Here is an 18,066-nt window from a genome sequence, read left to right as displayed (position 1 = left end):
AATTGGATTTAGTGAATGATAGATAGTAGGAGGAATTTGGGACGGTTTAATCCATGATCTCTCTAATCCTACACAAAATTAGTTCAGGTGGAAAATAACTCATCCAAGACTCCTTCACACACACTGCAATAAATCTCACGTGGACCCAGCTCAAAATTCAGACCACATAGGAATGTCAGCAGCTGAACGCTACCTTCTTCAATACAGAGCATCCCTGGGGCAGGACCTACCAAGGAGGACGTCCACGGCTCCTCGCAGAGTGTTTCAGATGGATATACAGTTAACTGTCAAACAGACATCTCCTGATGAACAGATCTCTGGCGACAGAGGGTAAGCAATGTTCTAGGGCAGTGGCAAGATTCTGCAGCGGAGCAAGGAGCCTCTCTCCATGTAGGGAACAGGAGCCTCTGAGTGTATTCCCTTTTCTATCATGGAAGCTTGTTGTCACACTCAATATTGAAACGCTGGATGACTACAGAGTGGATTCGCTGTGGTATTATGCAGAAGGACCTCAGGAAATAGTTGTTCATTTGAATACATGCTTACACACTCTTTACTTGAGTCTCATGATAACTCTACAAAATATTCAGGACAGATACTAACATCCCCATTTTACTAATGAAAAAACCCACATCGGGAAATATGCAACTTGTTCAAGATTCCATAGATAGTAATGGGGGAAAAAACCTTGAATTTGAACTGGTATATTCTTACTCTGCTAGGCAGTCTGTGGGGTGTTTTTTTTTTTTAATACATTTATTTACTTATTTATTTATTTATACTTTTGGCCGCGTTGGGTCTTCATTGCTGCGCACGGGCTTTCTCTAGTTGCGGCGAGTGGGGGCTGCTCTTTGTTGCAGTGCGCGGGCTTCTCACTGCGGTGGCTTCTCTTGTTGCACAGCACGGGCTCTAGGTGCGTGGGCCTCAGTAGTTGTGGCACGTGGGGTCAGTAGTTGTGACTCACGGGCTCAGTAGTTGTGGCTTGCAGGCTCAGTAGTTGTGGTTCGTGGGCTCTAGAGCACAGGCTCAGCGGTTGTGGCACACGGGCTTAGTTGCTTCGTGGCATGTGGGATCTTCCCGAACCAGGGCTCCAACCCGTGTCCCCTGCACTGGTGGGCAGATTCTTAACCACTGCGCCACCAGGGAAGCCCAGTCTGTGGGGTTTTAAGAAGCGTTATAGAGTTACCTCCATCTCACAGCCTGAGAGTTTTCTCAGGTTTTGGAAACAGCAGATGGCTGTGCTCTCCAGGTTAAACCATGTGGTAAATAAGCAGTTCTAAGGACTGAGCCCCACACCTCCTGTTTTCTGTAGCTATAAAATGGGAACAATACCCACCCAGTCCCTATACGGACATCACTGTGGAAATCCAATATGAGTTACAAAACGTTCTGATAGGTTGAAAGGAGCTATAAAACTCATTATTCATAGTACTGCTATTAAGTAGCGTTCTCTAACGCACACGTTAAGACAGCTTGACTTGTTCTATGATTCCGAAAAGCAAATGATTGTACCTCCTGCTCTTTTGGTAGCTTTGACAGCTTAGGTGGTCTGGAAACTCTTGGCAATGCTACCTGGCTCTGCCGGAGGAGGACGGCCCGTTTGGAGTTCCTTTGATTGGTGTCCTCATAATCACCCATATGCCAGGCAATGAAACCACGACTGAAGCTTCCTTCTGCGTCCATAACAGAAGGATTCGGTTGCCTGAAATAGGAACAAATCGGCTGGTTCTCAAATCGGAAAATGGTTAGAAACAAGGCCACCGGTTTTCAGATAGTTGAAATTTGTCTGCGTCTGCTGTGATTGTGATGACTTCTAGCCCTGGAGCTTGGGAAAGCTAAGGCCCTGAGCCCTCAGCCAGTGTCCTGAGAAGCTTCTGGACTCTGCCCCTCCACTTCCCTAGACATCCAGCTGCTGGAGATGCAGGGAACTACCTGCACAGGTGGACACTTATCCAGGAAGCTTGTTGATGACATCACCCTGGTACCACGACTGCTCCTGGCATCCTTTAGAGCCGAGTAGGCAAGATGCTGGGAATTTGGGGGCAGGCCGAGGCCTTGAGTTCTCGTGTCGGGTTTGAGACTTCGGGGGATTCAGGGAAAAGCCAGCTTGGCGATGACAGAATCTGACTTTGGACAGTGCGTGGGAGGAAAGATCCAGGCTTCACTCTCTTTCCCCAGTGAAATCACGGTCTCTGTTCCAATGCCCCTTACTTAGAATATTACCTGAGGACTGCTTCCCCATTGTAAAGGGCCAGGTCTGGGGGAAAGGACAAGAAGGATCGTAGGATAAGGATTTGCCATCTCTTTTGGAAGGCTGTTGTCACCCAAGAGAGCTCGTGGGGCTTCTTACCTTCACGTAAGAAGCATACCTTCATTCTGTTTTATGGCCAAGTAATATTCCATCTTGTTTATCTATTCACCAGTGGATGGATGTTTGGGTTGGTTCCACCTTTTTTTCTACCTAGGACTAGAATTGTGGGGTTGTATGGTAATTCTATGCTTAGCTTTTTGAGAAACCACTAAACTGTTTTCCATAACAGCTTCACCATTTTACACTAACACCAGCAACGCAGGAGGGTTCTAATTTCTACACATCCTCATCAACGCTTGTTATTGCCTTTTTTATTTTACCATCCAAGTGTGAAGCAGTATCTCGTGTGGTTTCCATTTGCATTTCTCTAATAGCTAATTATGTTAAACGTCTTTTCATGGGTTTATTGACCACTCGTGCATCTTTTTTGGAAAGCTGTCTATTCACATCTTTTGCTGCATAATTTTATGCAGTTGTCTTTTAAATCATAGGAAAAAAGAGTTAAAAACCAAAATACATTAATGCTATATATATTTTTTTTTTTGCAGTACGCGGGCCTCTCACTGCTGTGGCCTCTCCTGTTGTGGAGCACAGGCTCCGGACGCGCAGGCTCAGCGGCCATGGCTCACGGGCCCAGCCGCTCCGTGGCATGTGGGATCTTCCCGGACCGGGGCACGAACCCGTGTCCCCTGCATCGGCAGGCGGACTCTCAACCAGTGCGCCACCAGGGGAGCCCCATTAATGCTGACTTTTAAATTTACCTATGCAGTTACCTTTACCACTGGCTTGTTAATTATTTTGTGCATTTGAGTTACTGTTTATTGTCCTTTCGTTTCAACCTGAAGGACTCCCTTTAGCATTTAGTGTAGGGCAGGTCTGCTAGGGACAAAATTCTCTCAGTTTTTATCTGTTATGTCTTAATTTCTCCTTCATTTTTGAAGGATAGTTTTGCTGGATATAGAATTTTTTGGTTAACTTGTTTTTCTTTCAGCACATTGAATATATCATTCCACTGCTTTCTGGCTTTCATTATTTCTGCTGAGAATTTAGCTGTTAATCTTGAAGATCCCTTGTATACAATGACTCATTTTTCATCTGCTGCTTTCAAGATTCTCTCTTTGTCTTTGCCATTTGACAGTGTGACTATGATGTATCTAAGTGTGGGTCTCTGAGTTTATCTTACTTGGAGTTTGTTGAGCTTCTTGAATGTGTTAGTTACTGTTTTTCATCAAATTTGGGATGCTTCTGGCCATTATTTCAAATATCCCTTCTGCCCATTCCTCTCTTCCTCTTTTCCTTCTGGGATTCCCATTATGCTATGTTGGTACACAGTCTCAGAGCTCTGTTCCTTGTGCATTTCTTAAAAATTCTTTTTTCTTTCCATTTCTCAGAATGTATAATCTCAGTTGATCTACATTTAAGTACACTGATTCTTTTCTGATAGCTCAAACCTGCTATTAAGCTCCCATTGTGAGTTTTTCATTTCAGTTAGTGTACTTTTCAACTCCAGAATTTCTATTTTTTACATGTATGATTTCTATCTCTTTATTGATATTCTGTTTGTCGAGACCTTGTTCTCATACTTTCCTTTAATATTTCAGACATGGTTTCTGTGAGGGGAGGGTCCAAGTTCAGTCCATGCCTTCCCTTCTGTTCCCAAGAAGCTCTCTGTGCTCAGTACAGGACATGCTGGCAAGCTCACAAGCCGCACTTCATGAAAAGAGCTCAGAGCGCAGTCAGTACGTACCTGTTCCCTTTATCTGGAGCACGTGTAAACTTTCTCAGAACCGCTTAGCCATGCATGCGTAAATGGCCCACAGGTACACCCCCAACTTTGTGTATTTCAGACTCTAAGGGGTAAGAGTTGGCACAAAGTGAGGCGAATGCAGCCACGCTGCCCACTGCAGCTGCCAAGTGGACCCACGAGCCATGGGGGTCTGCCACACCGCCAGGAGGTGGATCTTGTGTACTCTCTCCTCTTGATGTAGGTACACAATGTACCATTGGAGCCTGCGTGCCTGTTGTCTGCTCTCAGTGGCCTTGAGTCATGCACTGGCCCCTTCCCTGGCTGGCACTTACCTGCCTGTTAACTCTGGCCACACTCACGTTCTGTTCTGTTCTATCCTGTCCTCTGGCACAGTCTAACCACCTACGGAAGCAGAGTCCCTTAGTATTCTGAGCCTATTTGAATCAGCTGACTTAAAGTCTCTGTCAGCTAAATATACCCGTGCTTCCTCGGAGACACTTTCTGTTGATCGCTTCCTTTCCCTGTGTATCAGCCATACTTTCCTGTTCCTGTTCCTGGTCCTCATAATGTTTCTGTTGATAAACTGACATCTGAAAGAATACACTGTGCCAATTCTGGAAGTGAGATTTTCTCCCTCTCCCCAGGGCTTGTTGTTCCTGCTCGTTTTGTTTTTCTCTTTGTTGTTGCTTTTTGTTTGTTTGTTTGTTTTTGGTGGTGGTGGTGGTGATGTTGCTGTTGTTTACTTTCCTGGACTAATGGTTTAAAGTCTGTCATGTGTGGCCCCTGAATTATCTGCTTGGTTAGCTTAGTGGTCAGCTAATGATTGGACAGAAATCTCCTGAAATGCCTCAAATCCATGTGTTTTCTGGTCTTTGTTTGTGTCTAGGCATACCTTCAGTGCCCCAGCAGACAGTTTACAACTCTGCCTTAGCCTTCGTTTCCTGCTTTCATGGAGCTTCAAGGTCAGCCAAAGGTCAGAGATTAGGACCTTCTGGGGCCTTGCCTGGGCATGTGCACAGCACTGCACGTGTGCACAGCCTTCTAGATTTCTAGGCATGTGGTAGAGCTTTTTGAAATCCTCTAGAGACATGTCGTTTCCCAGTTTTTTCCTTAAAGACTTTTGGTCAGCTTCTTGTTTGCGCCAACTTGTATTGCCCTCCTCCCCCAGGCGACTGTGATATTAAATGATTGCTGTTTTTGACGGGTGCTTGTGAGATAGAGATGTTCACACAGAGTCAGGTCAAATAATGACAAGCCCTGAGAATGGAGATTTCCCAGGGATTTTCAAGACAGATCGAATAATGAAACAAAACAAAAAGATAATCTACTGAATGGGAGAAAATATCTGCACATGATATGACCAATAAGGGATTAATATCCATCATATATAAACAGCTCATACAACTCAACATCAAAAAACAAACAACCTGATTAAAAAATGGGCAGAAGACCTGAATAGACATTTTTCTAAAGAGGAAGTGCAGATGGTCAAAAGATATATGAAAATATGGTCAACATCTCTAATCATCAGGGAAATGCAAATCAAAACCACAATGAAAGATCACCTCACACCTGTCAGAATGGCCATGATTAAAAAGAACACGCTAATAAAGATGTTAAAAAAAGAACACAAATAACAAATGTTGGCAAGGATGTGGAGCAAAGGGAACACTGGTACACTCTTGGTGGGAATGTAAATTGGTGCAGCCACTATGCAAAACAGTACGGAGGTTCCTCAAAAAATGAAAAATAGAGCTACCATAGGACTCAGCAATTCCACTCCTGGGCATATACCTGGAGAAAACTATGACTCAAAAAGATCCCTGCACCCCAGTGTTCACAGCAGCATTGTTTACAATAGCCAAGACATGGAAACAACCTAAATGTCCATTGATAGGTGAATGGATTAAGATGTGGTGTATATATACAATGGATTATTATTACTCAGCCATAAAAAAGAACGAAATGATGGACTTGGAGGGCATTATGCTCAGTGAAACAAGTAAGACAAAGACAAATACTATCTGATATCACTTATACGTGGAATCTAAAAAAATACAAGAAATTAGTGAATATGACAAAAAAGAAGGAGACTCACAGATATAGAGAACAAACTAGTGGTTACCAGTGGGGAGAAAGGGAAGAGGCAATACAGAGGTCGGGGGGTAGTGGGAGGTACAAACTATTAGGTGTAAGGTGGGCTCAAGGGTGTACGTTCGACACGGAGAATATGGCCAATATTTTGTAATAACTGTAAATGGACATTAACTTTTTAAATTGTATAAAAAATTTAAAAATTAAAGTTAAAAAAAATAAAGAGCTGGAGTTGGGATTTGAACCCAACCAGTTACACACACACAGACACAAAATCAAATATAACATTTCTCTGAGTAGGAAGCTTTTCAAGGCGCTTCAAACTCGTGTTTCCCCTTCAGTGACTGGTCAGCTGCTAGTTTTCACAGCTACCATGGTTGTGAGGCTATTGGTTTTTTCAAGGCTACCTTGAAGCTGGAAAGAGAGGATGGGAATAGAGCAATTTTAATTTAAATTTAAAATGTCACACAGATCGTGTTTCTTTCTAAGATTTAGCCATTTTTCTTAAATACGTGCTCCATGGATTACTGAAAGCATTTGTGCATTCATTTCCAATGTTTTGAAAAAGGTGATTTTGACAATTTTTGCCACTGCTCTTATTTCTTTTATGGAGGAAATATATTTTTGGAGGTCCTTACTGCACCATTCCTGAAGTGGTTTCCAAACTGAATTCTTTTACAATGAAACAAAGACTATTTAGGGAAAAATCGTCTGTGCCTTCTGTTTCCACTCCATTTGCCCCTGCTCCAAATGCTGCTTGGTGTTGCTTTTACTTCATCGTGATGGTTCTGACCCCAGCTGACAGCAGCCTCCTTCCTGAGATCAAGTCACCTCTTTTCAGACTTTCTAGTAAGACTTCCAAGAAGCATTCGTGATTGTGGACACTGTCCTCCTCCTGGCTTTCTACTGGGCTTTCAAAGCTCTTTTCTTTCTGTCTCTCCTCTTACTTCTCATATTACTTCCTCTACTTTTCTTCTGGAATAATCTTTTATTCTTTTGGCTCCTTTATCACTGGTACTCCCCAGGATTCCATCCTTGATTCTCATCTCCCAATATACAACCATCCATCTCCAAATCAGGAAATAGCCTTTCTATCTGATGATCCAACCAACAATATACTTATGTGTAAATTTTTTACTTTCAGCTCTAAAAATCTGAGTACAAATCCCCAGCTTCTCACTGAACCTAGTACCAGGAATCTCATTACTAATAATGATAACTGTTTCTAGCATTCATTGAGATACATGAGGTTCCAGACACTATGCTAGATGCTTGATATGTATTACCTCTCTCTAATCTTTATTATAGTCCAACGTGATAGATGTCATTTCCTGCTTTTTACCTCTGAAGTTAGACTAAGTAATTTATCCAAGATCAAACAGTTAAAAAGCAGTAGAGCTGGGATCTGCACTCAGAGTTGTCTGCTTCTAAACGTATATAATTACTCATCTGTAAAATGGGGATCATATTACAATACCTACTCTTTGTAAGGACTAAATGAGTCAATACCTAGAAAGCACTTAGTATCTGGCCCATAGTAAAAATTCAATAAAATGTTGGCCATTTGTATTTTTATTATAGGATGCTGCCTCTCAACTCATCTTGCCATCTCCCCATTTTCTCTCTTCCCCCAAATAGACCCTCTTCTTCCTGCGTTCCCTTTTTCGTTCAATGCCATAACCGTTTCCCCAGCCACCCCCAGAGAGGCACATTAGAACTGCCTTGGACTTTCACATCTCCTCCACCCACCCACATTTTGTTGGTTGCCAAGCCTCGTGGAACCTTTCTCTAAACGACCTCACCATCCCTGTCTCTCACTCGGGCTCCTGTCGGTGTGATTATTCCAATTTTACTTAACGTGCCTTTCTTCTGCGGGCTCTCCTTTCTCTGCTCTGCCCGCTCGGCGAACAGTTTTCAACAGCTATTACGTGCCATGTATTCTTTCTATCACAGAGATTTAATTATATCGCTTCCGTACTTAAAAATTTGAAACAACGCTTCGTCGCCTACAGAACTAAGCACAAAACCTTCGTCGGGAATTCGAAACACTGCACCATCCGGCCCCTGTACTGCATCCCAGTCTCACCTCCTGTCACACCCCAAACCAGCACCCTGTGCTTCAGCCACGCGACGGTCTTCCCTCTGCACACCAGAAAGGCTCACTCCTCCGAGCCTTTTTTTTTTAATGGTATGATTGCTTTTATGTAAATAATAAAAGATTCATACATATAATAGGTTGGGATACTCATATTTTTTCACAAGTAGGATACATACAAAACTTAAAGGAAAGAAATTGATGGGAGTGGGGTGAAGAGAGATTAAGCTGTTCATTTTACTCCTTTGTGTACTGTCTGAATTTTCCAACCAAACACATCTATTAGTTCCATTTATATTTTTTGAACACCTTTATTTTTTTTTTTTTTTTTGATTCCATATATATGTGTGTTAGCATATGGTGTTTGTTTTTTTCTTTCTTATTTCACTCTGTATGACAGACTTTTCCTTATGGATGGGATTGCTTCCCTGGTTCCACCTCCAGGCTCACCTTTTGATTTCCCACCCAGCCTTAAAAATGCAGCTCAAGCTACCCCTCCTACAGAACATTCCTGATTGGCTATCTGACCTTCAACACTGTTTACACATTGTTCACTCCTACTTTAGTGGGCATCTTCCTGAAAGGGAAGGAACCCTGTCGTACTTTTTTGGGTCTTCAGTGTCTAGCAGAGTTCCTGACATAGAACACGTTTCCAGTCGAGTTTGCTTGCTTCTCTCAAGGTACCCAAAGAGGGTCAGTTGTTACCTCAAGGCAGAGAGCCTGTGACTGCATGGGTTGGAGGGTTTGCAGAGAGGTGGGATTGAGTTCAAGTTCACACTCTCTTTTGCTAGTTGAATTTTTTAAACTGTGAGCATGTAATTTTTTTTTTATAATAAAAGATGACTAAATGTTGCTTAAAAACTGTTGGTTGTTTGGAAAATGATCAAAATTTTCCTAGCAGACTGGACAACAGAGAAATAAGGTCAGAAGATAAAATAGACTCCAGCACCGAGTTAGGAAATGACTGGCTGGGACTTGCTTATATAACTGTCTAAAACCGATGGGACAAACTGAACTTTGATGTTGACACTTGTGCCAGAAAACATACTCTGGGTGGCTGAAGAGCAGCCCTCTGCTTGGTCTTCTGGGTTCCCACCTTTTTGTGTGAGCTGGGCCCGCAGGAGACTCCAGGGCAGCCACCTGGGTTCATGACCCAACAGTCTTGTCCAGGAGCAAAGCTTTTTCTACTGTTTGGACATCTGGGTTCCCTCTGGTTGAGTGAAGATTGTTCTAATAAGTGGTAAAATGACTGTCTTTTGGATTCCAAAGTTCAGGAAACAAATCGCCAACTGTTTAAGCCCCAGTGAGTCAGTCTGGTTGCCTTATACATACCTGGCGACAGTTACTCACTAGAGTTTCAATAGAGAAAGATGTGGAAACTTCCCTGCTGGGCTCCGCATTCCCCTTGCAGCATTGTAAAGTGATGTGTAACCCTGTGCATTTCTAGCCTGTGAAGAGGCCTGGGGCTGTGTCCGTATAGCGACTTAAAAGCACCACTACTTATTTCCCCAGCAAGCTAGTTCCCCTAAATGTTTGCTTTCTGGCAGGGTCATTGATTTCTGCTCTCTCCATTTCCGGAAGTACTCAAAAGCCATCGATGGCTCAATGGAAACTTTTGAGAAACACATTCTGAAACCATTTGGCAGGATCCTTGCTTTCTTGGAGAACAGGCCTTCTATAGAACATTTGCAGGAAAATAAGACCCCAGTTTTTAAAAGATCTCTGCATTTACGGTATAGTCCACACCTAAAGTCAGAATCTTGCCAAGGATACAATTAGGGCTTTCATGATGTTTAAAACTGTTTTTCTCTTCTGAACTGGCCTTCTGCATGGATGGAGTGGGTGTTACTGCCGACACTGGCAGCCACATAGGTCCAATGATTTCAGAGACAACAGCCAGAGACCAGGGTTCCTCCCGAGCACACAGTCGGGAGAGGTCGTATAAAGCGTCGTCCCCTGAGCCTTCTCAGGAGAACTTATCTTGGAGGGGTGGCGCCACAGAGGCGGACCTGGGGAGATTGGGGCGGCTGCAGGTCGGTGTTAGCTGTGGCATCATTTAGTTAAGTCAGACCTCATTTCTTACCCATTGACCTTCCTTCTCTCCCTGCCCTAGAGAATCATACGTGATGCCCTAGAGAATCATACGTGAGGACGTTGCATCTTACTTTCAAAAGACACCGTCTTAATCCTCAGGTAACAATTACTTGATCCTGGATCAGCAGCTGTCATGGAGATGATTAAAAAGCATGAAATTATCTTGATGTTTCATGTTTGGACAAAGTGCCTGCACGACTATATTTAGCAGTTTTTAAAATATAAGTTTTAATGCAACTGGAATTTATCCTAGGTTGGTTGTTGCCCAGGAGATTCTTGTTGAGTGGAAAGAGAAAGAGACTTATTTAAAAAGCTAATTCTTGGGTTCTCTGGTGGCGCAGTGGTTGAGAGTCCGCCTGCCGATGCAGGGGACACGGGTTCGTGCCCCGGTCCGGGAAGATCCCACATGCCGCGGAACGGCTGGGCCCGTGAGCCGTGGCCGCTGAGCCTGCGCGTCCGGAGCCTGTGCTCCGCAACGGGAGAGGCCACAACAGTGAGAGGCCCGTGTACAGCAAAAAAAAAAAAAAAAAAAAAGCTAATTCTTAGTAATTCATACCCAAAGCTGCCTATAAAGACTTGTCTACAAGATGCCGACCTTCCTTCTTTAATGTGAAGTCTTCAAGATGCTGGGAAAATCAAGGTTCTACCTCTGAATGATAACCAGTTTACAATAAAGGTCCAAGGTTAAATGTAACTGAGTGATTAGGACAATGTGTGGAGATGTACAGCCTCAAAGATGCAGAAGCCGCCTGCATGACTGGTCAAGTCCTCAGACAACAAGAGTCTGAACCTGAGTTTTTTGAACAGAGATTAGTATGTGCTCATCCGTGTCCCAGGTCCCTGGAGACCACGCAGAAGGCTAACAGCGTATGTAAGAAAGACACATGGCACGGGACCAAAACATCAGTGCATGAATCCACAATTGCTTATTTACCTCTGTACCTGTCAACAGCTACTAAGAAGTTATTTGATTGCAATAAGCTTCCACTGTTAATCATTCATGATGAAATGCAGAAGAACATTTTTTTTTTCTTTCGGTATGCAAGCCTCTCACTACTGTGGCCTCTCCCATTGCGGAGCACAGGCTGCGGGCACGCAGGCTCAGCGGCCGTGGCTCACGGGCCCAGCCACTCAGCGGCATGTGGGATCTTCCCAGACCGGGGCACGAACCTGTGTTCCCTGCATCGGCAGGCGGACTCTCAACCACTGCGCCACCAGGGAAGCCCAGGAGAACATTTTTATGCCTGTTTGAATCTTTTACTCTTGTTTAGTAGTTCTCTCCTTGCCCAAATAACAAAAATGCCTACGATCAGTTTTACACCATTAACAATTTGAAAACAAACTTATTAAATGGGTCTGCATATCTATGGGCACAAACTATTTTGCAAAGTAGATAGAATTATTTATACTTATAAACAAAACTGTGCGATTCACACTAGCATGAAACATACCACCTCAAGGATGAAAATGAAATTGCTTCCCAAAGAAATGTTGGGGAAAACACAAGCGATGCATCCCCAAATTGCCACCGTCCACCATTAACTATTTCAGACACAAGAACATTGCCTGAATGCTATTTTTAAAAGACAGAAAGAGATAACTAAATGTAAGAATATTTATTTTTCCTTTAAGTAGAAAAAAACCCACTATCTTGGGCTCTCTTCAAGGAGGAGAGCATCTAAGGTTGTGCAGTTCTGTAAAATTACACACACCATATGCTTCAGACCTCAAATTGTGATGATTTTGATTTGATTTATTGCTTTTATTCCATAGGAAACACAACCACCTTATTTGAAAGACTTGTTAAATATTCTACCACTCGGCTGGAGTAGAGAATTTATTGGAACAAGAGAGGTCTTGCATGACCCTCAGCGGACAAACACTTCTTCATTGCTTTGCCAGCTTGTCTTCCCCGAGCTCCAGAATGTGGAGCTCACGGCTGGTTGCACTTATGGATGTCAGCTGGGCTTCCAGTCACCCGGGTCATGCCGTCGAAATCGAACATGCTGTCTTCCTGCGCCTAATAACACACTCCACAAGGTTCTTGTTGCCAAGAGTTGTTCCACAACGTGGACCTACACAGAGGAGTTTACTGATTTTCGTTCAGTATTTTAAATGATTTATATGAAGTGACTATCACTTGTGCTCACTCAGAGGCAGCTGTCCAAAAGCTTTCAGCAATGCAGCATGTTAGACTGTCTGGGGTCACCTGTGAGGAATGTTGAATGGAATTCCTGATGTTGCTGGAGATGTGGGCGATTTTTTGTAGGACATCCAGGAAGTCCTGCCAGTTTCAGCAGCACGGGGCATCTCTCCATGCTGGTGCTTCCTGGGTGACACTTGCTTTTTTTGCATCCAGATCAGAAAACCACAAGGGGAAGAAAGGGCAGCAACATGTATTTCAGCTGTGTGGCAGCAATCCTCGGGAAGGCTGGTAGGGAGAATATAACAGTATTGACTCAATTTCGCTTTGGACATGCTTATCTATCCAGATGGTGAAGCCTGACCTTCATTAACTAAGGATAAAGTTGATAGAATTTCATCTTAGTTCCTTTGGAATCTAAGGATATAGAAAATTAGACAAAATGGTTCAAAGAGCCTCAAGGACCCATCACCATCTTCAAACGCTATCAATTTATAGCCAGTCTTATTGAATCTCTATCTTACTTACTAATCCTCCCTCCGCCAAGACATCGACTCTCAAAGATATAAAAACTATTTTTGCTAACATCATCACAATGCCATTATTTCTCCCAAAATTAAAATACTTTCACCAAATATTCAGCATTCAAGATTCTGGCTAGCTCATCAATGTTATGACTCTTTTATCAGCCTGTTTGTTAGAAGCAGAAGACATGTAAGCTTCACACCTGTAACTGCTTAAGGCTTTCAAGTTTCCTTTAGTTCATAGGTTCTCTCCATCTCTATTCTCCTCTACCTCCCCCTCCTCTTCCTCCTTGTCTTTCTCCTTCTCATTATTTGTTGAAGAAACAATTTCTACAAAAATGGTGTTTCCATTTGTCCTATGAAATGACCTCTCCAAGTCGTCATTTAACATTTTCCGCCATCATCTTATTTCCTATACAGTGTTGGTTGGATTTAGAGGCTTGATCTAAGTCAGGCTGGGTTTTGGGGGCAAGACCACCACGTTAGTTTGCTAGGGTTGCCAACACACAGTGCTGCAGACAGGCAGTTGAAGAGCAGAAATGTAGCATCCACCATTACAGAGGCTGGAAGTCCAGGATCTAGGCGTCAGCAGGGCTGGTTTCTCCCGAGGCCGCTCTCCTTGGTGTGTGGACGGCTGTCTTCTCCCTGTGTCTTCACATGGTCTTTTCTCTGTGCGTGTCTGTGTTCAAACCTCCTCTTCTTATAAAGACACCAGTCAGATTGGATTAGGGCCAACCTAATGACCTCATTTTAATTTAATCACCTCTTGGAAGACACTTTCTCCAAATGCAGTCACATTCTGAGGTACCGGGGGGTTAGGACTTCAACACAGGGATTTCGGGAGTGAACAAGTCAGTCCATAATAACCTTCCAGGTAGCTGTGTGCCCTTCCATCAAGACGTATATATAATATCGGATCGTTTGTCTTTTTGTGGGTTTGGCAGTCGCTCATGACCAATATCTAGATTCGTTCACTTGAGTTTGCAAAGTGGTGATAGCCTAATTCTGTTGTTACTTCTTTATGTATTAGCTAGATTCCTGTTTTTTCTCTTTTTTTTAAGTCGATTCATCTTCTCTTTGGTTGGCAGTGGTACAGTTTGTATTAGAAAGGCAGAATTAATATTTGATCCTTTTCGTTTATTTACTCATTTTCAAAATAATAGGTTGGCTCACTGGAATCCTCCAATGTGATCAGTTTGTTGGGGCTTTTTAACTGACACTGTGAACTCATGGGTGTTCACGTCTGTGTGTATGAAGGTGTGATGTATGTTAATCCACTGCAGTTATTACCTTTCCCTCAAGTTGTCCTACGTTTGGCCAGTGGGAGTCTCTGCAAGCTTGGCTTCCAAGTCCCTCAGACAGGACTGCAGTAGTCCTGGAGAGCTTCCTTATCTGGTACAGCATGATGTGCCAGGCTCATGTTTTCCATTTCCTCTCCAGATCCGAGCAGCTCCGCTTCCTTTTAGTGGAAAAGGTGCTTGAAGAGCAGAATCTGAGCACTAGGGGAGCTCACGGCTACTGAGTTGATTTCTACATCTAGGCCTTTATAGTGAGTCGAACTATGAACCAGATGTACGTAAACATCCATCATCATACATATGTGTACATATATAATCCCAATCAAATTCAGGGTTTGCTTTATCTTAACATCTGTCTTTCCTCTTTCCCACTCCAAGAATCCTGGCCTCAACCACAGCAGGAATGATTAAATAAGAACCCCACGTTGCTGTCCATTTGCTTTCACACACGGCACGCACACAGCAGAGTCAGACTCGCACAGCTAACACGCCCACCAAGCTTTCTGCAGCTCTTTCTGTCCTTAGATCTGTACTCAAATCACCGTGCTTTACAATCCCTGGGAATATTTCCTCCCTGTGGGTTAAACCATCAACTGGGTACATATTTAGGGTGTTTGTTTTTCATTTTATATTTAAATACATTTATTTTATAAATAAGAACTCAGGTATGAGGTGCACATCTTATATGTCTTACGTAAGGTGAGACACGCACATGGTTTCAAAGCCAAACCAAGTGTGGCGCCAGCAGTGCCTTCCCGTTTTTCTCGTCGCCCTATGTGTCTAAGCCAGAGAAAGGGTTGGGTTTGTGTGGTGGCGGATTTGGAGGAGGAGGTGATGCCTGAATCGTGTCTTACTGAACAGCTGTAAAGAGTGACTCCGATTCTGGGAGAATCTGTCTCGAAGGCCTTAGGGAAGAAAACATTTGTTCTGCCACCCACCATGTAATTCTTCATTGAATTTTAATGCGTTAGCCTTTAGGCTGCTAGACAGAAAACAGCCGCTGTGTTCTGTTTAAACTCGGCCATCTTTCTACTTTGCTGTAGAGGCTAGAAATGAGAAGGTTTTGTCAAATATATGGTTATGCGCTCCAAAGTAGTTCGTCTGGATCTGTGAAGTTCCATCTCGTGATAACATCTTGGAATCTAAATATAGCAGTATTATCTAAAATAGATAAGCAACAAGGATGTATTGTACAGCACAGGGAAATTACTTTGCTATACACCTGAAACTAATGTAATATTGTATATCAACTATACTTCAATAAAACAATAAAGCATAGGGTAAAAAAAGAAAGATTTTTTTTAAATAAAACAAATACAGGAGTTTTAATGGAAACAAAATTAATTAATTAACTGTCCTAGAAGCCAACTTCCACCCATCCTTCAAGCTCAGGGGACCTTATGGAGCCTTCCTGATGTCGCCCCAAAGTTTAGATTCCCCGACATCTGTTTCCATGACACCCGCTAGAATACTCCTACTGTAACAGGCATTGCACTTAGTTGTTACACTTTAAGTATCTAAAACACAAAGCATGGTGCCAGGCACAATTTAATATTTCTAGCACTGCATCCAAATATACTCTAGCATAATTATTCGTTTAGGTGTCCCTTTCCCCCAGCTATTCGATAAGCTTTCTGAGGGCAGGAACTGTGTCTTCCTTCCTCAGTGCCACACTTGTTCACAGTTTGGATGGAATAAAGAACAGAAGAGATACTATTGGACATAGAATTAGAATAACAGAGGCTAAGCCCAGTATCCTCTCGAGGATCATGTTATGAGGATGAAGCCACCTTTGAAAGTGATGGATAGCATCCTCGTAAACTCTCAACGCCGCTGGACGCTACAGTCTGACCTCTGTACCCTCAGACCATAAAAGAGGACGTGAACGCTGTAGCATATTCTATACATGTTGTGGCGAATCCTACAGTCATTTTGAGACTTCCTTAAAACGGGGAAAGAAGCTACCCTCCTGTGTGTCAGATCCATTCCGGATGCCTTACACGCTCACACTTCATCCTCAAGACAGCCTCACGAGACAGGTGTTACTGTTGCCCCTTTTACCGCGAACTGAGGTCCGAGAGCATCTACGTTTCACAAGATGGAGGAATTCTGCCCAACTCTGTCAGCTGCAGAAAACCTGGCATTATGAGCAGGCTTCAAAGAACAAGTGAAAGAAACAGTGAAAAGCAGAGAGGACGGTAACCAGTGCACATCAAATGGACCGCGTGGTTACTGTTCTCTTGCTTCATCTGGTCACGTGGACAGATGGAGGCCACGTGATATCATTGATCTTTTGTAAACCACTCCCATAGATGTTGGTAATGAGGTAAGAGATACAGGGGCTTCGGGTTAACCTGCTGCAGCCAGTTTCATGCTGACCCTTTGAGATAAACTATCAACAGGAACGACACGCCCCGATTGGGTGAAAGACAAAGCAGCCCACCGCAGTCTCCTCCTTCTTGTGGTCAAGAGGACTTCCCAGCCTGACACATGCACAGGAGGGGTCCCAAGTCATCCTCTAGTAATCTGGGCTGCGTTGTAATATCATTATGATACCATTAGCATTGCGGTTTTGACCCCCTCCCCCCATGGGTTTCACTTGGACGCTCACGGGGAAGATTCAAAACGGTGCCTGGTGGAAGCCCAAGTAAGGAATTGCAGATGATGTGATCATAGGGGAAGGAAAGGGGAGCCACCCGCATCTAAACCCCATATTAACAACCTAAGCTGCCCCTATGAGGTGCACCTCACTGCAAGTTTGCCCCTGTGCTCTCCCACACGCACTGTGCTTCTAATAAATGCTGGGCCTGCTTTGCAATCTTGGTGTCTTTGTTGAACTCTTTCTTCAGAGAAGACAAGGACCGAGTTTCACCAAAAACAGTAATATAAGCATGTTCGAAACGACCACGGTTGGGGCATGTTTATGGCTTTGAAAAACTGAATCTAAGATAGCGAAATAAAACATTCCAAACACCTGTAACACATCTTGTCCTTGTTTTTCTGCAGTCTTTTTGCCTTTGCCTGGGCCTAACATCTGTATTGGATTGCAGGCCGTGCTTGGATTTCAAGACCATAACCTATTCCTTTAGGACCGGCAGCTGTTCTTTCGGAGACCCTGTCTCCTGAAACAGGCCCTAAGAGCTACCGTTCTGACATCCGAAATGCTGAGACAGGGAAGGTCATAGGCCAGTGAACTGCGAGTGCCTCCTTCTTACACACTTCAGGCTTCAGTAGTTTTCAGAAGTTCCACAGAGGGTACTTTGCCGCGAAGGGCCCCGTTCTGACATGAACTGAATTTTCCCCACCTGGAAATCAAGTGATCAACCAGGAAGTTTTCTTCTCAAGAATAACAGTACTGACTCTTCTTTCCCTGGCTTTCCTTTCAATAACAGCTGCATCGTATCCTTCTGCTATAAATGCTCCATCCTGGGATGAGGAATATCTACTCGATCAACAAGAAACATTTACGCGCAGCCTGTGTTTCTCCATATGGTGCCTCCTACAATGAAATGATCAGTCAGACATTAGGCCCTTTCTGTCCTGTCTCTCCTGATGGAATATGAGGAAGACAGGAATTATCTGTCTTGTTCACTCCTGAATCCCTGGGCCTAGCACGGTGCCTGGCATGGAGTTGGCAGTTGGATGTTTACTGAAAGAATAAATGGGCCTCCGCTATCTGTGTGGCACCACAACAGTGACCAGCACGGGGGCTCTGCACTGACCCTACTGCACCTGAGCTTCCTGAGAGCCCTTCCCAGAC

The 18,066-nt window shown here is 43.6% G+C and overlaps 1 protein-coding gene across 1 annotated transcript in view; it reads right to left on the bottom strand.

Moving 5' to 3' along the window:
* Nucleotides 1-1,410: 1,410 nt before the first annotated feature.
* The window catches only part of SPMIP2 (sperm microtubule inner protein 2), a 94,758-nt gene continuing 78,102 nt past the window's right edge, over nucleotides 1,411-18,066 (bottom strand). The window contains 1 exon segment of the mRNA XM_024736075.1: nucleotides 1,411-1,702. Within this exon segment, the coding sequence (XP_024591843.1) occupies nucleotides 1,438-1,702 (265 nt within the window). The 3' untranslated portion in view covers nucleotides 1,411-1,437.

The sequence above is a fragment of the Neophocaena asiaeorientalis genome, unplaced genomic scaffold, assembly GCF_003031525.2.
Source record: "Neophocaena asiaeorientalis asiaeorientalis breed wild unplaced genomic scaffold, Neophocaena_asiaeorientalis_V1.1 scaffold7, whole genome shotgun sequence".
In the NCBI taxonomy this organism is placed as follows: Eukaryota; Metazoa; Chordata; class Mammalia; order Artiodactyla; family Phocoenidae; genus Neophocaena; species Neophocaena asiaeorientalis.
This window is presented reverse-complemented; position numbering and strand designations above follow the sequence as displayed.